The sequence below is a fragment of the Leptonotus elevatus genome, chromosome 4 (genome assembly GCF_054856555.1).
Source record: "Leptonotus elevatus isolate MCC_2025b chromosome 4, RoL_Lele_1.0, whole genome shotgun sequence".
In the NCBI taxonomy this organism is placed as follows: domain Eukaryota; kingdom Metazoa; phylum Chordata; class Actinopteri; order Syngnathiformes; family Syngnathidae; genus Leptonotus; species Leptonotus elevatus.
Window position 1 is genome coordinate 23,698,341 of NC_141242.1, and position 23,299 is coordinate 23,721,639.

The following is a 23,299-nucleotide window of genomic DNA, read 5'->3' on the forward strand; positions in this document are numbered from 1 at the left end:
TCACAATAAATGCAAACATTGGAAATGATAGCAACATTACAATAAAACATTTGTAGCAAATCACAAATAAATGCAAGTGTGACAATAAAAACAGCAACATTACGCTAAAAGCATCCATAACAAATGAAAAACAACTGCAATAAATGCCAGTTTAGAAATGAAAACACACTTCACATATAATAAATAGATTTTAGTGTTTGTTTGTTTGTTTTTACATGTAAATTGGATAAATCCTGGAACTTTTGTGCACACCATTCCAAAGTTGAAACAATTTAAATAGGGAAAACTAGTAGCATAAATTTGTGTCTGGGTAATTTAGCTAAGATTTTTTATTTAAGTATGTTTACCTGTCAGAATTATTTTTTATTTAGTTTCTCACTTTTTTACTGTGTGTGCGTGTGTGTGTGTGCGTGCGTGTGTGTGTGTGTGTGTGAGTGTGTGTGTGTGTGTGTGTGTGTGTGTGTGTGTGTGTGTGTGTGTGTGTGTGTGTGTGTGTGTGTGTGTGTGTGTGTGTGTGTGTGTGTGTGTTATGTTGTAAGTTACTAATTAGCCTAAGTTTTCAGGCAATTAGGCAGCTTCTATTGCTTTAAGCAAAAAGCACAAGCCATTACATTTTATCGGAACATGAAAGGTTTTGAATGCTCCAGTGAAATGGACAACAAAGGTCACTTGAGTAGACCTTGAAATGTTTCAGTGCCATTTTATTAGCATGGTTTAATGTTTTTCTTGTGCACTTGACCTTCGTAGACATCAAAATAGGCCCTCTGGGCGATCATTTTGGAGATCAGGTGATATTGTTAAGTTGTCATGCATATTCTGGTCCCTGTTTCATGCAGTTAACAAAATGAATAGAAATACAAAATATATAAGCATGTAATTCCCATAACTCATTCGTCTTTGAACTGTTTTTGCCAAATGTTTGATTTAGTCACGCAGCTTTAATTATAGCACATTTTATACACAATGTGCTTCACATAATTAAGTACAACATTGCACTCAATCAAAATATATAATAATAATAAAATAGTTAAAGGCAAAGTAAAGAAATAAAGAGTGGGTTAGTAAATGTATTGAAAGGATGTGCAGTGCAACATCAAGATTTTTAAATGCTGGTTGCAGTTAGGGATGTAACGATATCCAAACATCACGATACAACCTTATCACGATATGAAGGTCACGACACGATAATTATCACGATATTGTAGAGAGTTGGCGAGACAAAAAAAGGTCACAATATTGTAAAAAAAAAAAAAAAGAGCTCATACTCAAAAAACACAATATTGTGCTTTTGTACATAATAGCAATGCATATAAACAACCTACAATCTCTAATAACACTTAATATTGAGACACTTGCCAATGCAAGCACACATTGAGTTCATCATCTGACCATTAAGCGTGGATTTTAAACATAGAAGGGCCAAAACATGGCTTGTGAAAATTAAACGGCAATAAAAAACTAGCCACCAGAGGGTGCTAGAACTGCACAAATAGAAATCAACCTGACTTTTTTTTAACAGATGTGCTGCTCTTAATATCGTGACATGACGATATTGCCGTTATCATTACATCCCTAGTTGCAGTACATATCGAAAAAGGCCTACTGGGTATTGAAGATTAGTATTGAAGATTAATCATCTATATGTACAAACTAAGCGAGAGAAGGAGAATTAATTTCCTTGTACAACAAAGTAGTAGCCTGCATTGGTTTGTGCTTTAATAGATCCTTTAATGAGTTGTGTAACTGTTCATTGAACATGCCTCCTACATAGCCTGAAGCTCTTCCTGGTCTAACTAAGGTGGAATATAAAAGTGACGGACACAATGAAGCCTCCTTCATACGGCCTTGACAAGAGAATGCCTTTGTCCCCTTGACTGGCCTGATTTAAACTGTTTTATTTGTATTCTGAATGGAGCTACAAGTTATCAGCGATGGTATTCAACTGTCTGCATACAGACCCAAAATTGCACAATCAGTGACCGATGGAAAGGCAACATCATCAGAGTACGAGTCTGATTATTATCATTTCTATGAGGACAGCAGTCCTGTTGTGTCCTGTGGATCTGATGTCCAAAATCTCTACGAGACTCTGGATGCTCCACCAAACTCGGACTTCTACGCTAATACAGACGTTTGTGGACGACGGAAGCGCTTCAGGCCATCTCTCTACCAGCTGTATGCCAACCCTCAGGTGAGGAAGCATCATTAAAATGTATACCAACTATACAATTGTAGTATTATTATTGCGTGTGATTTTTATTCAATTTGAAGCAAATTTGTATTTCTTACTTTTCGGCTACATTTTATTGCCTTTACCAGGATGACTCTCAACCTCCCGTGTATGAGGAGAGAACGACACCTGGATGCATGGAAGGTGACAGCTCTGAGGAAGAAGAGCAAAAGGAGCCACTGCATGAACCCACACGATTTGGTTGGGTTCATGGAGTAATGGTCAGTATCAAAGATGTGGCTGTGAGTTGTCGCCAAAGATACAATTAAATGATCAGCAATTTCGATTGCTAAGTGAATGTAGTGAGTGATGTTAAGTTCTTCCAAATGACATAATACGATCATAACTACTTTGTTGAAATACAGTATACCATTATGAATCTACCGTTTTACTAACTCCCATGTTAGTAAAGTTTTCGTTTCCTGAAGCGAGTTGTGATTTATTTTGTACTGTAATGTTCACTAATAATACATCAAGTGCATAACTGCAAGTATTACCGGTAATAGCCTCTAAAAAATGGTCTATGGGAATTGTTGTCCAAAAAAATTAACAAAAATACTTTACGTTTACGCATTCATCTCTTATATTTAAAATATAACATAAAAGCGCTTTCGCGTAGTAAATATTATTGTTTGCTTAATATGGTGAATTACAGCAAGGCAGTGGAACATGATGACAAGAAGTGCTTCATCTTTTGGTGAAATTCTTCCTAAATTATTATTAAAAAATAAATAAAAATAATAAAAAAATACCTAACATGAATCAGGCATACTTAACAAAAACAATAAAATAATAACAAAATAAGTAAACATTTATATTAAGTCATTTAAAGTACCATGAGAAGAGAAAATAAAGGAAATAAGAGTTGCTGAAGAGGCCGAATATGATAAAAGCTTAGGCGCAATTTTGGTGTGTTTTTAACACGTAAGCGTAACATTGCCAGCCTTGATCAACTCAAAATGTCTTGTACCTTTCAGACTAATTTCTTTAGGGACCTCTAATGTTAATAAACCTTTCACTTTTGGCACATTAAAGCCAAAGCCACTGATTTCATCTCTTCAACGGACACTGATTGGCCATCTTATTTCATGTCATTGGACACCTTTGAAGTAAATCAGATGCAATTGTTTTCTTGAAGGTTTTTGTCTGATAATTTATTACATCAGAGCAAGATTTTAAAACTTCTTTCTTTTTTTTACGATGTTGGTGCTTGTTTCTCAAATTCAAGAACATGTGATGCCTGTATATTTGACAATATTCACACAGTTAATGTATTTTTAGATCCGTTGCATGTTAAACATTTGGGGGGTGATCTTGTACCTGAGGCTGCCTTGGATTACGGCACAAGCTGGCATAGGCAAGTAAACGAAACTTTCCTGACTATAGGTAGTTTTCATTTCTATCTATGTATCTTACGTAGATTTTTTATCCATTTACTAATGTGTATTTTTCCAGGTCTGACCTGGGTGATCATTCTGTTGTCCTCGTGTATAACTGGCATCACCGGGCTCTCTACATCAGCCATCGCTACCAACGGCAAAGTCAAAGGAGGTCTCCTCTATCTGTCATCAATCACCGATTTATACAAGCATCATTACACCTCGGCGACTCGAAAGAAAATGTTTTTAAAACAATCACATGTGCCATAGCATGTGCCTTTGGTCCGCTAGCTTAAGGCTAATTCTAACAAGGGCAACGATTAGCATCTATGTGGTTGATTATAACCCTTTTTAAGGTACGGCAATTTGAATACAAATTATATAGCAGCAGTACCCCCAGTCATATGCAGTCAATACTTTTTCCTCTCCAAAGAATGACTCTATGAATCCCAGTTGATTTCTTGGCAGGACACAACCCACAGATTCACGCCATTGTGTGTTTTTTAAGTGTTATATTACGTTACAAGCCTGGTGAAGGAACAAATTAAACTTTTATCTTAAGGCAAAAATGTATTTGAACTTACTTTGAAATGAAGCTCTATTGTTAGTTTTTGTCATATATTTTAACACTTTTGTGATGGAGCAGAATAAATGTTGTCCTAACGTTTCCTCAGGTGGGACCTACTTTCTAATCAGTCGTAGCCTTGGTCCAGAGCTGGGTGGGTCCATTGGTCTGATTTTTGCCTTTGCCAATGCTGTGGCTGTGGCCATGCACACTGTAGGCTTCGCAGAGACTGTTGTCGACCTCATGCATGTAAGTGGCATACTGAGTGGTATAGAATGTGGATAATTATTGACGTTTGTGCTTACTGATTTGTAATTATTGTGTACTGTACTTTAAACAGCTTGTATGGTTCATTTTATTTAAATAGACTATAGAGTTGTAGTCAAAATTGTTTGGTCACAGTAGGAAGGCTGAATCCCTCATAGTAGTAGTACATATATTCACCCTGACTCATTTCTTATTTTTGTTTTTCATGATTTTGTCAAAATGTATTTGGTAGTCAATCAATAGTCAGTTACCTCAGTTTCAATCTCACACAAATTTACTTTGTCTCTAAGGAAAACGGCGCGGTGATGGTGGACCGAATTAATGATATCCGCATCATTGGTATCATCACAGTCACATGTCTTCTCGGCATCTCAATGGCTGGCATGGCATGGGAGGCAAAGGTAAGAAAAACATAACATAAAAACATAATTAAGTGGTTGGCAGCTCTTAGGAATATCTTTTCAACATATGTTAATTCAAAAGCACTCAGATGCTATTATTGTATTTTATGTAGTGGAGCAATGGAACAATGGGCCTTAATGCTTTTTTTTTTTTTTTAATCATTCCAGTGTTATACCATATTTAAAAAAAAAACATTTGTAAATCACACATTTTGTAGTTTATCTAATAATACAGCCTTATTTGCTGATGATGACAAATCATATAGGCAATCATATAGGCACAAAGAACAGTCAGAAAACCTGCAGCACCGGGGTGAATCCCAACATACAGGCTCTGTGCTACTGCTTGGTGCCTCTCACCGTGGGTAACTCCAGAGCTTTTTAATCAACTCACAGCAAATTCTTGAACTCAAACTGATTTTTGGATAAATTCCAGTCAGCATTTGATACAATTTATCATATTGAACAGGCTGGAAACTTGGGTGGGGTTAAATGGAACAGTCCTAAAATGGTTCAGGTCCAACTTGGAGGAAAAAGGGGTTACTTTGTCACCAATGTAAATTTGGAATCTGATCCAATGGCCATTACATGTGGGGTCCCTCAAGGGTCAGTCCTTGGACCCCTTTTGTTCAGTCTGTGCAGTATATGTTGCATTCACTTCCCATTTCTATGTAAATGTGTTTTTTTTTTCTTCTAAAGGCCCAGGTTTTATTTTTTCTGGTCATCATGGTGTCATTTTCCAGTTACATTGTTGGAACCATCATGCCTGCATCACCACAAAAAGAAGCCAAAGGATTTTTCAGCTATAAAGGTGAATTTCTTCTGTTGCAGCGTTTGCCCATACAGAATCTTTAGCGTCTGTCTCACTGTTTAGCAACAGTCTAATTAACAAATTCATTCCCATTAGCGGACATTTTTGCAAACAATTTTGTGCCCAATTGGCGAGGACAGGAGGGCAGCTTCTTTGGCATGTTCTCGATTTTCTTTCCTTCTGCGACTGGTGTTTTGGCAGGGGCTAACATTTCTGGAGATCTAAAGGTATATTGCATTTTGCTGCTCTTTCTTGCCTCTGCTCTTATATTTACCTGTATCAAATATTAAACTTTTGATTGAAATACTGCCTCTGCCCTTGACAGGATCCGACAGTGGCTATCCCCAGAGGAACATTAATGGCTATATTCTGGACCACATTGTCATACCTCCTAATTTCTGCTACCATTGGTATTGTATGCTTATATCAGAAACAAAAGCCATGTTCTTTAAAGCTACTAAATGCAGAAAATTTAATTTTGAATCGCTACTGCCACCTGTTGTTAAAAAATGAAACGACATTTTTCCTTCTTCACATTTACAACACACACACACATACACACGCACGCACACGCACACACGCACACGCACGCACACACGACGTCACCTCCTCAGACAGAGGGTGGGAAATTTGAACCCAAATACTGGAAACTATTGGCCAGAGGCTTGCAGAAATTCCCATTATGAACAACTAATGTGTTAATCTACTAATTAAAAAAGCTTTCAGTCATAAATGGGCAAAAAAAAAAAAGGCTATTATAAAGATATATTGGGGCAAATTGTTACAAAGTGCAGCTTTAAGAATGGATGTTGCTAAAAATTTAAATTAATTAGGTGATATGGGGGTTTGTGCTGATTATGATACATAATTTAACAACAGCATTGAGTCATGTTGTGGTGGACCTTCCAGAACTGGCACTGGACCTGTGTATTCACATGTTTCAATGATTTCATAATTTAGTGTCTTTGTACTGTTTGATTGAAGCTTTAAAAAAAAAGTACTTCTTGTGTGAATATTTTTTTTGTAGTACAGTATACAATGTAACTGAATCAAAGGTGGGTAGAGTAGCCCAAAATTGTAGTCAAATAAGAGAAGTGTTACTTCAAGAAAATATTACTCAAGTAAAAGTAAAACGTAGTCATTAAAAAAAATTATTCGATGAAAAAAATACTCAAGTACTGAGTATCTGCTTGAACATGAAGTCTGATTTGTTTTATAAACAATCCCATCAAACAGACAAAAACATAAAATTATGTGCAAATGCTGGCACCTTCAAATCATTATTCTTTGTAAAAAAAAATGTTTTTACTTTTTGAGCTCAAACAATAGTGCAAGCAGACACGTTAGCACAAGCATGCGCAATCCATTCACAAATTGTGCCATAACTCGCCCGGCGCTGCCTCCCAGTCTAACGACCATAGGTGGCAGTTTCTTAAAGCAGAAGCACCAAGACGTCATCTTTCAGTTGACTCTTTCGGGTTCTTACCATGCCTGCCAGTCTTCAAGCAGGGTTGCATTTCCTGTATATAAGCAACGTATCCGCTGAAATTTCAAGTAAAAGTAAAAAGTATTGTGTGGTAAAACTACTCTTAGAAGTACTTTTTTTAAAGTTACTCAAGTAAATGTAACGGAGTAAATAAATGTAACTTTTTACTACCCACCTCTGAACTGAATATTTAACATTTAACAATAATGATTGGCCTATTTAAGTTATTAAATTCTAAACATTGACTACAACAGCAGAACTTGTTGATTTAATCATATTTATTTAAACTGGCAAATTGGACTGGCATCAATGAATTTCCGGTGGCCCGCCACAGTTATGTAATGGCCCGGGACCACCGAGTCACTGTTAATGTAATCCTGCACATTGATTTCAGAAATCATACGACGCTTTAAAAAAGATGAATATATTATTTTCAATATGTGGCATTGAAGTGAAATGGATTTTTAATGGTACCCCAAATCACCCTGGGAATAGTCTTGTCCTTGAACGGGTGCACCCTCAGACAACCTGGTTCAAAAGTTGCCACATGCATCATATACAGTACTGTAGGTAAAAGGTTTGTGTGTAAGCCATATTTCATCGTGCGTGTGTACATATACACGTAAACAGTATGTGCTCTTCTTGCTTCCAGGCTCCTGTGTGGTCAGGGATGCATCTGGACTGTTAAATGACACCTTGTCCTCCTCATCTAGCAAGAATTGTGTTGGTTTAGCTTGTCAGTATGGTTGGGACTTCAGTGACTGTATCAACAACAACACATGCATCTTTGGCATCAGTAATTACTATCAGGTCAACACACACAAATACACACAGCATCAAAATGAATGATGTGTTCTATGTCATTTCTGTCTTTGTAAATGTAAATGTGTGGTAGGATTGATCAAAATTGGTTTGTTTACAAAACATGATTATGCTACAAATTGACTCAATCTTATGCTTGTCTTAGTTCAAGAGTGTGGAAATTAGGATTTGTGGCTAGAGGGCTCTCAATATGTCGAACTGTTGATGTGCCTCCATGCTGAGAACTAAGCACCCAACTGTCATTATTTTAAAAGCAGTAGTTTTGTGAAATACTATTTCTTGACTACCAGTAGTGAGAATAGTGAGCAATCGTAAACAGAATCTTTGTCTCCACAGTCAATGGGCATGGTGTCAGCATTTGCTCCACTCGTCACTGCTGGCATATTTGGTGCAACACTCTCTTCTGCTTTGGCCTGCCTAGTGTCTGCACCAAAAGTATTCCAGGTACAATACATAGACTCAGACACCTATTTGTGGGTTGAATTATGAAATGAAATCATCATAGATATGAGGTAGAGTTCTACATGACATCAGTCCCAGATTTGGAAACATTGGTACGGTTGCCAATTGTAATGATGCTTTTTAGCCTATGTAACAACAATTTAGTTTTTTTGTTTTTTCATGTTTCTTTCTGTGTGGGTGGTGGTGGGGTTGATGTGATGTGCCTTCACATTGTATATCTTATTTTGTCTCTGCTTTCTGTAGTGTCTATGCAAGGACAAGCTCTACCCTCTGATTGGCTTCTTTGGCAAAGGTTATGGCAAAAATGACGAAGCACTGCGAAGCTACCTCTTGGCATTCATAATTGCTGTTTGTTTCATTCTCATTGGTGAGGACTGAAACAGTACAGAAATGTGAACTTAGAATGTGTTATTTTGTGACACACTCTTTTCTTAAAGTAATAGTAAACCTTTTCTTAAAAAAAATAAAAAATAAAAAAACATAATTCCAATAGCCCTTGATGACCTGACTGCATTTTATTAATAAACCATCACAAATGAAGATTAAAATGTAGAGCGAGACACAGACTTTTGGCCAGCCTTAGCTTAAAAGTGCATTAATCAGAAGCTGAACACTCTGACTGGCCTTTATTACATTTCTTTTAAATGTACAATAAATTATTCACATTACAAAATTAAAAAGCCAGCCATATTTTTTCTGAGAGACAGCTTTAATACTTTGTACACATAAAGCCTCTGAAGTTGTCTCAGTAAAATATAGTAAGACTGATATTGTTGAGACATTGAAAGATCTCCTTTTGCCCTTTTCATTTTGGTTACTGCAGCCGAGTTGAACACGATAGCGCCGATCATCTCCAACTTCTTTCTCTGCTCCTACTGCTTGATCAACTTCAGCTGCTTCCATGCCTCAATCACCAACTCACCTGGTAGGATAAGATGACTTGTTCCTCCGTGACATCATCTTAATACACTGATTTTCAACCCTACAATGTAGTTATGAATTACTCTGAGAGAAATGTTTTTGCAAAGATTGTTTTACACCACTGATGACAAGAACACACGGTCACTTAATTTCAGGAAGTACTGTAAATTAAATAAATGCATTACCCAATGTATGTTCTTTGTATTACAGGTTGGCGTCCATCCTTCAAGTTCTACAATAAATGGCTGTCTTTGCTGTGTGCCGTGTGTTGTCTGGTTATCATGTTCTTGTTGACTTGGTGGGCAGCTCTCATTGCCTTTGGTGTCGTCTTGCTCCTTTTAGGATACACACTCTACAAAAGGCCTGGTAAGCAATAAGCACACTGCACATTTACAGTTCAAGGCACACTAGACGTTAACTCGTGCAAGTTTTTCTACACTTTGTGCCTAGCTGTGAATTGGGGCTCATCAGTGCAGGCCAGCTCCTACCACATTGCACTCAATCAATGTATGGGCCTTAACCAGGTAGAAGACCATGTGAAGAACTACAGGTGAGTGACAGATTTTTATCCTAGCCTGGATTGTTAGGTGCAAAACTTAATTGACTCAGTGTTGTACTTCATGGCCAGATAAATTGTGTTTCTTAAGGTGAGAAATTGAGACCAATTCCCAATAGTAACTAATGACACCTATGGGCTAAACTAACCATTCACTAACCACTTACCCACAATTAAAACCAATGTCATTTATGTATTGTGACAGTGACGTGAGTTCTCTCCGGCATTTTGTAGTGTGTGTGTAATCTGTGAGAGAGAGAAAAAAATGCACAAAAATAACTGGGCTTTATTATTGTTATTAGCCACTTGCTAAAGTTGCTGCTCTTTTGAGCAGTGATCTGTCAGTACAGCATCTGTTGCACCGGCAATAAAAGGACCTTTCCTTGGCATCTTTTTTTAAGATTTGGACTCTTCAGTGTGCACTTGACTTGCTCACTGTCATTTTTGTTAAGATATGCTGATAAGCGATGAAAGGCCTGCATGAAATTTCTACCGCAATTGTCAAAAATATTTTCGGTAAGGAATTTTAGAATTATTCATATTTGGACACTTTACATCCAAACTAATTATGTAATATTACTTTTATCTGATTTATTGACTGATTGAGTTTTTCTTTACTGTTTTTTTTTTTTTACTTTACTGCTTCTCTGTGTAATTTTCATCCCATACTACAATAAGAACTTATTTGTCTGTGGGCTCAAATGCAGTGGTGCAACCTTAATACAGGTGGACAGGATAAAAAAATATAAATAAAATAAAAACATTTAAATGCATACGTATTCAAATTAATGAAAAAAACACATTGTTTGGAAGTAATATGGCCTCAAAAGCGCGACCGAAAGTCAATTTAATTAACAGAAATCGGGTTTCTTTAAACTGTTTACTCACAAAAATAGCTGCTGTTAATTCACATATATTCTTCATGAATTCACAGAATTTGGCAACCAAAGGAAGGAGTCAATTTTAGTTCTTATTTTCATAAGAAAGTGCTAGAAATCTGAAACGCTGGGAAGTATGATGTCATGACAGCGGATGATTTAATTTTTTTTATTATATAAGCACATATTGTACATGACTTAACCTTTGATCCTATTAACCTGATGTTTGTTTGTTTGTTTGTTTGTTTGTTTGTTTTGCAGACCACAGTGTTTGGTGCTGACGGGACCTCCCAGCAGCCGGCCAGCTCTTGTTGATCTTGTCAGCTGTTTCACAAAGAATCTTAGTCTCATGATGTGTGGCCATGTGATCACTGTGAGTGAAACACTTTGTGTAATGATTAGAGCTGTCAAACGATTAAATTTTTTAATCAGCTTAATCACATCTTGGAGTTTTGATTAATCACGATTAATCGCTTAATAAAAAAAAGATGATTAGAGCTGTCAAACGATTACATTTTTAATCAGCTTAATCACATCTTGGAATTTTGATTAATCATGATTAATCGCTTAATAAAAAAAGTATTTTTTAATCAACATTTTTGTCCCGCCAAATTTGAAGAGCACCATTTATGTGTTAATTCTTTTGACATTTAATGTTATGAGGACGTCTTTTTTTTATCCACTGCGTTCTCATCCTCCTCTTTTTCTAATCAGTTAATTACTTGCATAATTTAAAATGGAAAAATATTCTAAATGTGATTCGCAAACATTTATTACATGCTTTACTTTAATACATAAAATTGTGTTTATTGTTCAAACACCACCTGTGCTACCTTAAACGTAGCCATCCGCTGTCACACTAAAGGATAATCTATGGTCAAAATTAATTAATTAGTTAATTCATTATTAATGCGATAATTTTGTGTGATTAATTAATCAGTTAACGGTTTAACTTTGACAGCACTAGCAATGATATACATGTATATTCGTTTATATTTAAGTGGTTGCACAGCTGCTTATTGCTTAATATTTCTGAGGTTGTGGATATGAATCTTGGCTAGAGCTTTCCTGTGTGGAGTTTGCATGTTATCTCTCTGTTGTGTTGGATTTCTCCTCTTCTTCCCACATTGAGAGACTCTAAATTGTCCTTAGCTGTGGATGTGAGTTGAGTGGCTGTCTATATGTGGCCTGAAATTGGCTGGCGACCATTCCAGGGTTTAGCCAGCTTCTCGCCAAGTTGGGATGGGCTTCAACTCACTTGTGACCATAATTAGGTTACGTGATGGATGAATGGATGGATGGATGGAATTGTTTGAGATGTCTTTACATGTTTGATAATGTTAGTTCCTGACCATTTCTTATCACACTCGTTTCCAGACTGATCTCTCGGCACTAGTGCAAAGTGAAAGTCACATATCCTGGTTGAACCAGAGAAAGGTGAAGGCATTTTACAAAAATGTGGTGGCTGAAGACCTACGATCAGGGGTGAACATGCTGCTACAGGTCTGATATAAAGGACTTCATTGAGTCTGTCCATCTCCTGTCTGTCACCCGCTTTGCTTTCTAACCTACATATTTCACGCTGTGCAGAACTTTTTTTCAGAACATCATTTTAATGGCTGAAATCTGTATCTTTTATTCAGTACACCATTAGTCACATTTATTAGAAAATATCAATCATCCATACTTTTACAGACTACATAATTACAGTCATAGTTCTTAGATAATACAACATCTCGCTTCATGTTCCTGTAAATTTACATGCCCCGTGTGTTGAAGGATGTGGTAAATGTGGACTATATAAGGGTAATTAAAGAGTACGGATGGATGGATGCACAACTTAGAATATTGCAATTGACCAAAATGCAAACTAACTAAATGACTACCTATACTACTTGACCATAGTTTAACTCTATGTAGGTGCTGTGACAATGTGGAAAAATATTGTGTTGAGTTCACTTTGTAATGCAAAACTAACAATACAAAAAAAAATGAACCTTTCCTGCAGAGAGGATAAGTGGTTCAGATAATGGATGGATGGATAGGTGGATGGATGGATGGATGCTTACAAATACTTCAGTGAGAGATACTTCATCAAAAGTCTTTCATCTTTTCTACCAGGGGACAGGTTTGGGTCGGATGCGACCCAATGTCCTTCTGATTGGTTTCAAGACAGACTGGCAAAGTGACTCACCACAGGCCGCACACAGTTACATAGGAATTTTGCAGTGAGTGGCATTTTGTATGCAGGCACATGCACCACAATATTTGGCATCAAGAATATAAACAAGACATGAAATCGGTGCTTGTCCATTTGTTCAGGGATGCATTTGACCTTCAATATGGCGTGTGCGTGTTAAGAACAAGAGAGAGACTGGATGTCTCTCATTCATATCAGTTACACGGTGAGAATGTCAATAAAAATACAGTCATTTTAAATAAACTGCCATCATAAAATAGAAAGAGTACCAGTACATAATAGAGGTGATGAATAAGGTTGTAATATAATTTAGAACTTCTAAAAATCCTCTGATTTGTACTTTGTTTGATTTTTTTTTTTTTTAACAGACAATCCAAGCTTTGATGGAGAACTCGAAAGCATGAACACCATATATACCACTTCTGGACTTAACATCATTTCATGTATGTACTGCTTGCTTTTTTTATATGACAGGAATTTTGTTATAAATGCTTAACCATATAATAACAAAGTCCATGGATACAGTATGTGTGAATATATATATGATTTGTATCAGACATACATACTGTATGATTTGTATCGACATCATGTAAATTTCCGGTGTGTGTTTAACTACATTGTTCAAATGTCCTCTCTGACAGTATTATTCAATTTATGACGCAGCCCTAATATTAGGTCATATTTGATAGTTTTGGTTTAGCCAGTGTGGTGGCCATGATGTATGAATGAAATAACACACCCATTTTATTTGCAGCAGCTGTGCCCATTGACTCAGAGGTTCCACCGAGTAGGCCTACACTGTTTCAGAAAAAACAAGGAAAGAAGACAATTGATGTATATTGGCTGTCTGATGATGGAGGTCTGATGTTGTACATGTGCAAGTCAATATACACTTAAGTAGTGTAAAACATGTTTTCTCATTAACGTTGTTCATAATCAGGTCTTACTCTGCTGCTCCCTTACCTCCTAACACGGAGGAAGCGCTGGGCCAAATGTCGAGTTCGAGTGTTTGTGGGAGGAGACAATTCCAAAAAGGACGAGAGAAAAGAAGAGTAAGAACTTGGATCAGTTGTTTAACCTTCAACCTGTTGAAAGTTGCTCATATATTTTTCTTGCATTGTTTATTTTATTAATACTGTAGTAATGTTCAAGCACAGTGCAAATGGCAATTGCAGCTCTGCTGGAAAAAAAAAACAGAACAGTACTGTCAATGCAACAAGCCTGCAGCAAAAATAAACAAAGGCGTCTCAAAATTATGTAGCTGTAGTGTGCACAAATTGGGCACTTTAATCAGCCACAATTAGTGGGGAGTATTTAAAACTACAACAACACTCAGCTCAGCTAATGTTACAGACTAGACCAGCAATTTTCAATTGGTGGGTCAGGGCCCAAAAGTGGTTCACGGACAGCTGGTCAAAAAATCGCATGTAAATTACATGTATTCTTATTTTGATTGTTCCAATATAGTACAGAGGCGTACCAAGGTCCCACATGGAACATATCAGGTAAATGTTTTCAGTAGGGGTGTTTCAATCAGTGTTTTATGGTGCCAAATGCCAATATGCTCATCTAGGAGTAAGATCGGCCGATACCAATTCTGATACTGATCATATGGATTAGTGGCACTTTTTATTTTTATTTTAGAGCTTCACTAACAATTATTTTAATAATTGATTAATCTGTTTCTTCTTATTATTTTATATTATTATTTTCTCAATTAAAGTGGAAGTCAACTTTCAACATTTCTTGACAATAATTTGTTACATGAGACCTCACTAGTTTAAACATGACATTCTGATTAATATTACATTTTTGGAATATGAGTTATGAAGCAAAATCCAGCCGTTTTTATGCATCTCAGGGGGCGGCCATTTTGCCACTTGCTGTCGACTGAAGATGACATCATAGTTGCTCAGGCCTCAGGCAACAACCATTTAGAGCTCACCTGTTTTCTGAAGCTGCGCTGTGATTGGTTGTTACCTGAGACCTGAGTAACATTGATGTCATTTTCAGTCGACAGCAAGTGGCAAAATGGCCGTCCCCTGAGATGGATAAAAAAAAATGGTGCGATTTTGCTGCATAACTCATATTCCACTAACACAATATTAACAAGAATGCCATATTTAGAATAGTGGGGCTGCATAGAACAAATTATTATTATTAATATTATTAATAGATTTTATTATTTTTTTAATTGGGGGGTTGAAAAAAAGAAAAAAGAACATGGTATTCAAATTCTCATCCATTTATTACACAAGAACAGGACATTATTTCAAATTGACAGTGCAGAAAATACACAAACATGAATGACAGATTTAGGACTCAGACGCAGAGATAGGAGTTTGAGGCCAAGGCAGATATTTATTAAACAAAAAAAATCCTCGTTTAGATGGAAAAAACAAAGGCTATTAAATGTTAAACTAAAGGCGCTCCAAAAGGGAGGATGTCTAAACTACAAACAAAACAATATCACTCCTTAACTAAAACTATACTGTGTATACACAAAGTTACAAACCAAAGTTCACACAAGAGACAGGACAACAAGGCTGAGGACTGTGACTGGCTTGAGTGGCTTTGACGAAAACACTTTGGCACAAGACAGGGGAGACGCAGACCATTTAACACATGAGGGTAATGGGAAACATGTGGACACAATCAGGAATCAGGGTTGACACTGACACCATGAGGAAAGGCAAGTGACCTGAAACGAAAGGAGTCAGAATTTTCAAAATAAAACAGGAAATGACAAGCCAACCTCACCGCGGTATGACAATGAATTATGATTCAATAGCTGGTTTGGTCTGTAACGTGCTGCGGGTGACCGTTTTTGTGATCAGCAATGAAAGGCATTGATCAGCATTTGCCGATCATATACTTTATACTGGAGAACGTCCGATCCCGATTGGTCGCCGATCGATCGGAGCACCACCAGTTTTCAGAGACCTTAAAAACATGTTCTTTATCCTTAATTTTGACAGAAGTGAGTTGATGGATTATACTAGTTTGCAAGTTTGTGATCTGCAAGTTGTACAGACTTCTTCATACTACATAATACATTCGTTGAGAATTGTTCAAAGTGTTTGGGTTCCCTGTCTTATGGGTAGTACACGTGCCATTCGCAGGTGTGTAAACATTACAGCATTACAGATAAACTTACTGAGCTTGCCAAATCTAATATCACCCTTTCTATAAAAATACAAACTTTTGTATGCATAAATAGATCAAGTAACCTATTGAGACATGTCAAAATGTCAATGACGAAAATTAAGGGGTCTTTATTGGGTGTTTGTGCATGCAAATAGGCAGCTTTATTTCAAATAGGGCAAAAACAAGATGCTCCATTGTGATCAGCACCAGTTGATTGGCTTGTTTCTTAGTTTGTATGCAGAGTTACGCAAAAACTACGTAAAACTATTTTGAGTTTACAGTACTGTAATTGGCTGGCGACCAATTGCCCCAAGTAAGCAGGGATAGGCACCAGCCCACCCGCAACCCTACTGAGGAAAGGTGTGTTGGAAAATCGTTCTTTGTTTTCCCGTGTTCATAATGTTGATTATCAAACTCAGACAATGAGATCGGTGAAATCAGGATTTATTTCTACATAAGCTTATGGACACATGAGATCGGCTGAACTCCGCCATTGTTCTCCCTCATGTGTGTTGCTCCTCCTCTTGTCTCAAGCACTAATACCCTTTCGTGACTTTTCAAACCCCTCCTCTTAGACAGTCACATGATACATCAATACACGTCACCAAACTTCCTCCTCCTTCATCCTTGTCCTTGAGGGAAGAGTGAAATACAAAACAGATAATAAATCTTCAGCTCGTATCTTAGTCCACTACGGATGTAGGTAAATAATTGGTCCCGGCACCTCCTGGACCAGATAATTTATGGACAGAGCTCTGCGTGAACTTCCAAACATTCCAGATACATAGATAACCCAGAAACAACTTAGACATCTCTTTCCCAGAGAAGAGAACAATGGACTATAGATTGAATAACATATGAATTAACTGTTGTCTTATTATTACACAGCTCTAACTAAAATCAAAACGGTTAAAATATAAATCGAAACAGTAAAACAATGTTAATAATGTTAACAGGTGGTATAGAAAATGTATAATTGGAAAGAGTTTCTTTCTTTCTTTCTTTCTTTCCAGGGTGATGACACTAATCAAGAAGTTCCGTCTTGGATTCCATGATGTGGAAGTGCTTCCTGACCTCTTTCAAAAACCTCAGCCTAGAAAGTAAGTTTGCCAGGATGTTAACCACAATTAAAATTATTGGCTAAGTCTTTATTTTGCTGAAGAGAACACACATAAATTAGATCATTAGAGAATTACTATGTTTTTTTGTTTTGTTTTTAGAACGAGGGCTGTGCACGAATCAGGGGTGACTTGAATTGAGATGGAAATTGGCCGTAAATTTTTTTGTAAAAAAAGACTCAGATTTGAGTCAGAATGAGTCATTTCATTTTTATTCTTTCGGCTTTTCCCTTCAAGGGGTCGCCACAGCGAATCAGTTGCCTCCATCTAACCCTGTCCTCTGCATCCTCTGCTCTCACACCAACTACCTTCATGTCCTCTTTAACTACATCCATAAACCTCCTCTTTGGTCTTCCTTTAGACCTCCTACCTGGCATTTGGAAACTCAGCATTCTTCTGCCAATATACTCACTATCTCTCCTCTGGACATGTCCAAACCATCTCAGTCCGGCCTCTCTGACTTATCTCCAACGCCCCTAACATGTGCTGTCCCGCTGATGTACTCATTCCTGATTCTATCCATCCTGGTCACTCCCAAAGAGAACCTCAGCATCATCATCGCTGCCACCTCCAGCTCTGCCTCCTGTCTTTTACTCAGTGTCTCCAGACCAAACAACATCGCTGGTCTCACCACAGTTTTATAAACCTTTCCTTTCATTTTAGCTGAAACTCTTCTATCACACATCACACCTGACACTTTTATCCACCCGTTCCAGCCTGCCTGCACACGCTTCATCACTTATTTTCCACACTCTGCATTGCTTTGGACTGTTGACCCTAAATACTTAAACTCCTCCACCTTCTTGGTCTCTTCTCCCTGTAACCTAACTCTTCCACTTGGGTCCCTCCCATTCACACACAGATACTCCGTCTTGCTACGGCTAACCTTCATTCCCCTCCTTTCCAGGGGAAACCTCCCCGCCTCTAGCTTCTCCTCCACCTGTTCCCTGCTCTCACTACAGATCACAATGTCATCTGCAAACATCATAGTCCATGGAGATTCCTGTCTAACCTTGTCTAGCATCCTGTCCATTAACATAGCAAACAAGAAGGGGCTCAGAGCTGATCCCTGATGTAGTCCCACCTCCACTTTGAACTCCTCCGTCACACCTACAGCACACCTCACCACTGTCTTACAGTCCTCATGCATGTCCTGCACCACTTGAACATACTTCTCTGCCACTCCAGACTTCCTCATACAAAACCACAGTTCCTCTCTGGGCACCCTGTCATAAACTTTCTCCAGATCTACAAAGACACTATGCAGCTCCTTCTGATCTTCTCTGTACTTCTTTATCAACATCCTCAAAGCAAATACTGCATCTGTGGTACTCTTTTTTTGGCATGAAACCATACTGCTGCTCACAAATGTTCACCTCTGCCCTCAGTCTAGCTTCAACTACTCTTTCCCATAGCTTCATTGTGTGGCTCATCAGCTTTATTCCTCTGTAGTTGCCACAACTCTGCACGTCTCCCTTGTTCTTAAAAATAGGCACCTGCACACTTCTCCTCCATTCCTCAGGCATCTTCTTACTATCTAAGATCCTGTTGAACAACCCAGTCAGAAGTTATACTGCTACCTCTCTTAGACACTTCCATACCTCCACAGGTATATCATCAGGACCGAGTGCCTTTCCACTCTTCATCCTCTTCAATGCCCTTCTCACTTCATCCTTACTAATCGTTGCTACTTCCTGGTCCACAACAGTCACCTCTTCTATTCTTTGTTCTCTCTCATTTTCTTCATTCATCAACTCTTTCCATCTTCCCATCACACTACTGGCATCTGTCAATACACTTCCATCCCTATCCTTTATTACCCTAACCTGTTGCACGTCATTCCCATCTCTGTCTCTTTGCATTGCCAACCTGTATAGATCAGTCTCTCCCTCCTTACTATCCAACCTAGCATACAAGTCATCGTAAGCCCCTTGTTTGGCCTTTGCCACTTCTACTTTCACCTTACGCTGCATTTCCCTGTACTCCTTTCTACTTTCTTCAGTCCTCTCAGTGTCCTACTTCTTCTTAGCTAACCTCTTTCTCTAGATCCACTTCTGCACCTCCTCATTCCACCACCAAGTCTCCTTATCTCCTTCCGTTCCAGAAGACACACCAAGGACTGTCCTACCTGTCTCCCTGATCACATCTGGTGTAGTTGTCCAGTCATCTGGAAGCACCTCCTGACCATCAGGAGCCCGTCTCAACTGCTTCCTGAAAGTCATACAGCACTCTTCCTTTTTCAGCTTTCACAATTTCGTCCTCTTCTCTGCCTTTGCTGTCTTTGTCTTCCTCACCACCAGAGTCATCCTACACACTACCATCCTATGCTATCTAGCTACACTCTCACCTACCACTACTTTGCATTTGCTACCTACAAGAGTGGAGGTAGGAGTACACAGGTAGACTACATCTTGTGTAGATGGTGTAATATGCAGCACCCTATGTTCCTGCCTCTTCTGGAAGAAAGTATTCACGACAGCCATTTTCAATCTTTTTGCAAAGTCAACCACCATCTGTCCTTCTGCGTTCCTCTCCTGGATACCAAACTTGCCCATCACCTCCTCATCACCTTTGTTTCCTGCACCAACGTGTCCATTGAAGTCTGCACCAATGACAACTCTCTCACTTCTAGGGATGCTCTGCATCATTTCATCAAGGTCTAACCAAAAGTTCTCCTTCTCCTCCAGCTCACATCCTACCTGTGGCGCCTACCCACTAAGAACATTGATCATCACACCTTTGATTCCTAGCTTCAGGCTCATCACTCTATCTGACACTCTTTTTACCTCCAGGATGTTCCTAACAAACTCCTCCTTCATGATAACTCCTACTCCATTTCTCTTCCTATCTACAACATGATAGAACAACTTGTACCCTACACACAATATGTCCACCTTCCTCCTCTGCATCATGTCAACCAGCTCTCTACCTTTTCCTGTCATAGTTCCAACATTCAAAGTCCCTACTCTCAGTCTTAGACTTGGTGTTCCTCTTCTCTTTCTTCCTACGAACACACCTTTCTCCTCTCTTTCTTCGACCAACAGTAGTCCAGTTTGACCCAGTGACCCTGTAGGTCAACAGCACAGATGGCGGTTGTTGTTAACCCGGGCCTCGACCGGATCAGTATGGAAGTCATATGCTTGATTCGCATGTTTGATTTGGCCAAAGTTTTACGTTTGATGCCCTTCCTGACACAACCCTCTGTCTTTATCCGAGCTTGGGACTAGCACAAGAAGACACTGGCTTGTGCCACTTTGCGGCTACATTGGCAACTCAATGTGTGTGACATACGTAAATATACGTATGCAGGGAATGTGCATAGGTCGCGTAAAGGCAGGCAGGGGGGTATTCGAGTGAGATCCTAAAAGCATGTGGGAATAGTTAGCCACTTAGTGAGCATATAAAACTTTTCTGCAGTATACGCAATGTATCAAGGTATTTGTCATACTTTGCTGTTGACCTCTCACCATGTCACAGCAACAAACAAATTGAGCTTGTGCATGTCTGCGTTGCGGATTCTGGTGGTTAAAGTGCTGTAAGTTATTTTCAACAAAAAAGGGAAATTTCTGTCGGTTGTTGCGGCTGTGTTAATGCGCCAGTAAATACGTTAATATGAAAACGCTTTAGACAACATATGGTAGAATTAATACCTTTAAAAACTATTTTTTCCACTTGCTGATATCACCTGTGCTGAGGAAACAGGTAACCACCAATCATGGCTTAGTTTACTGACCAAAGCCAGAAAATAGGTGGGCCGTGATTGGCCATTACCTACTTCCTGTGCACAGGTGATGTCATCTTCAGTCGACAGCAAGTGGAAAAATTGGTTTTTAAAGGTATTAATTCTACATGAAAAATAATAAGTTATCAAATTAATTCTCAGCAAAATATTAACTTTTTACTGCTAAACATGGCTCAATGAGTCAAGTATCCCTTTGAGACCAATCATTTCGAAACCACAACCGCCATTATTGTAAAATGTAATATATGTGACAATGAAACCAAGGGTTACCTAATGGGCCATAATTCCAAAAGGTATGTTTGCTGGTTTAGACAATGAATGAATAAATGAATGAATGAATATGTGTAGCACAATTTTAACCCCTGACTACTTTATCTCATTGTAACAGCATTCATCACTTTGAGAACATGGTGAGTTCCTTCAAGCTGAACACAAACACGAAAAATGAATCAGATTCTGGCTCATCAAGAGTGCGCGAGGAGCCCTGGTGGATCACTGAGCAGGATCTGGAGAGGAACAGAGCCAAGGTAGGTTTGACTCACGCATACACAAAACTTTGCTTGGCAAGTTGTAGGGTCTTGTTGGAGAGTTGGTTGAAATCACGATGGACTCTTATGTCATGACCAAGAAAGTTGCTTAGAAGGTGCGTTTCCATTACAGTTTTTCGCAAAAATAAAAGCGATATTGTTAATATTACTTAAAAACATCTCCCTCCCCTCATCGGGCGGGTTCGGGCATTTGGTGTTGGTGTTGTGTGTGCGCACGTTTATAACTTGTGTTATGGTGCGGACGGATAGATTTCAACGACGTGCGCCGTATGCCGCTCGATTGCTCGTTGCCCAGGGTAACGGCCATTTCTATTGTAACGATATGGAACGTGCATTGAACGGCGGCATATTGGCTCTATAGCTAAATCGCTTTGTCCTTAAAAAGACTTGTTATCCCCTCAGGAGTCAGCTCCAACACGAAAGCGCATCCCGGTACTTCCTACTTCTTTTCCTCCGTGACCGGGAGGGGGGTCACATGACTACAGGGAATTCGCAAAAAGTGTTTTCATTACACTTTTGCGAAATACTTCTTTCTATAAAACAACCTCATGAGAGCGTAAAAACTTTCTTGCGATATTTGAGTGTGTTTTTTTTAAATCACTTGTTTCTATTACCAGCTTGCTTTTGCGGAACTTGCCTTTTGCGAAAAAATTTAGGGTAATGGCACCTAGTGATCATCATGTTTGCTGCATGCTTCCGCAGTTTGGTAGATGTAAGTGACTTAAAAAAAACTAGGCATGGCAGTCTAAACCTCCCACTATATGTCATGCAAAGAAATACTGGTTGTCTTTAAGAACTTGACATGCTGCTGAACAAGAAATATTCATGCACACAGTGTTTTTGGTGCTAGGAGAAATGGGACTGGCCTGCCACATTCCTGCACGATTTTGTTCTCCACTTCGGACAGTGGCCAGCCCATATCCTTGTGCAGTTTAGTAGTAGTTTCTCTTTTTTGGAAATTAAGATAAGGGCATGCTTGCATCAGGCTGACACACCTTTGCCAGCTTCGGCCAGGCTTTGGTAGAAACGTTTTGAGCAGGGGATTTGTGAGGCACATTTGGCATTAAGTTTCTTACTTTGTGCGATTAAGAAAAATATTGAACCAATGCTACAATTACTATGCAAAAGATAATAAAATATGTTCTACTAACTAAACATGTCCACATTTCTATGGAAATAAGTCTTTCCGTCAGATTCGCCTGAATGAAATTCTGCAGGATTACTCACGGGAAGCCGCACTGATTGTTATGTGAGTATTAGTATTTATGCATTCTTTATTCCTTTAAATGTAACACACACTCTCAATGCAAATAATCTGTCCTTGTAATGCATCCAGCACCATGCCGGTGGGGAGGAGAGGAGTGTGTCCCAGTATCCTGTACCTTGCATGGTTGGAATTCCTGTCACATGACTTAAGACCCCCTGTCCTGTTGGTCAGAGGAAACCAAGAAAATGTCCTCACCTTCTACTGCCAATGAATTGTCCTCTTTTTTTCTTTGCCTATATAATGAACAGCAGTTTGTCATTTCTGACAAATCTACATCTTACTCTTCATTTAATAATTTAATTCTGTCATCAAAACCATATATCATACTAAAATAAAGTCAAATGTAAAGATTATAAATGACAACATCTTTGACTCACTGTGACCAATAACCATGATATGCATCATTTGCTAACATGTCATGATTAATGTCAATAATGGTTGTATAGATAACTTTTGTATTTAGTCACTTTTACACCAATTACCACACTGTGAATCCTGA

At 38.4% G+C, this 23,299-nt stretch overlaps 1 protein-coding gene across 1 annotated transcript; it reads left to right on the forward strand.

The window, feature by feature from the left end:
- Positions 1 to 1,909: 1,909 nt before the first annotated feature.
- slc12a3 (solute carrier family 12 member 3) lies at positions 1,910 to 23,052 on the forward strand. Its single transcript, XM_086072564.1, has 26 exons — positions 1,910 to 2,191; positions 2,320 to 2,451; positions 3,512 to 3,587; positions 3,686 to 3,781; positions 4,284 to 4,423; positions 4,732 to 4,842; positions 5,542 to 5,653; positions 5,750 to 5,880; positions 5,979 to 6,063; positions 7,792 to 7,949; positions 8,298 to 8,405; positions 8,667 to 8,790; positions 9,247 to 9,348; positions 9,555 to 9,710; positions 9,795 to 9,894; positions 11,040 to 11,151; positions 12,156 to 12,281; positions 12,900 to 13,006; positions 13,101 to 13,183; positions 13,347 to 13,421; positions 13,733 to 13,837; positions 13,919 to 14,030; positions 17,139 to 17,225; positions 21,374 to 21,512; positions 22,715 to 22,782; positions 22,870 to 23,052. The coding sequence occupies exons 1-26, from the start codon at positions 1,910 to 1,912 to the stop codon at positions 23,009 to 23,011; spliced, it is 3,069 nt and encodes a 1,022-aa protein (XP_085928690.1). The 3' UTR covers positions 23,012 to 23,052.
- Positions 23,053 to 23,299: the final 247 nt, after the last annotated feature.

What these genes read in the sequence shown, in the direction of transcription:
- slc12a3 (XM_086072564.1), top strand. Translation starts at nt 1,910, where the DNA reads ATGGAGCTACAAGTTATCAGCGATGGTATTCAACTGTCTGCATACAGA. An exon ending in AGCTGTATGCCAACCCTCAG is followed by an intron (nt 2,192 to 2,319) that starts GTGAGGAAGCAT and finishes TGCCTTTACCAG; the next exon opens with GATGACTCTCAACCTCCCGT. An exon ending in ACATTTCTGGAGATCTAAAG is followed by an intron (nt 5,881 to 5,978) that starts GTATATTGCATT and finishes TGCCCTTGACAG; the next exon opens with GATCCGACAGTGGCTATCCC.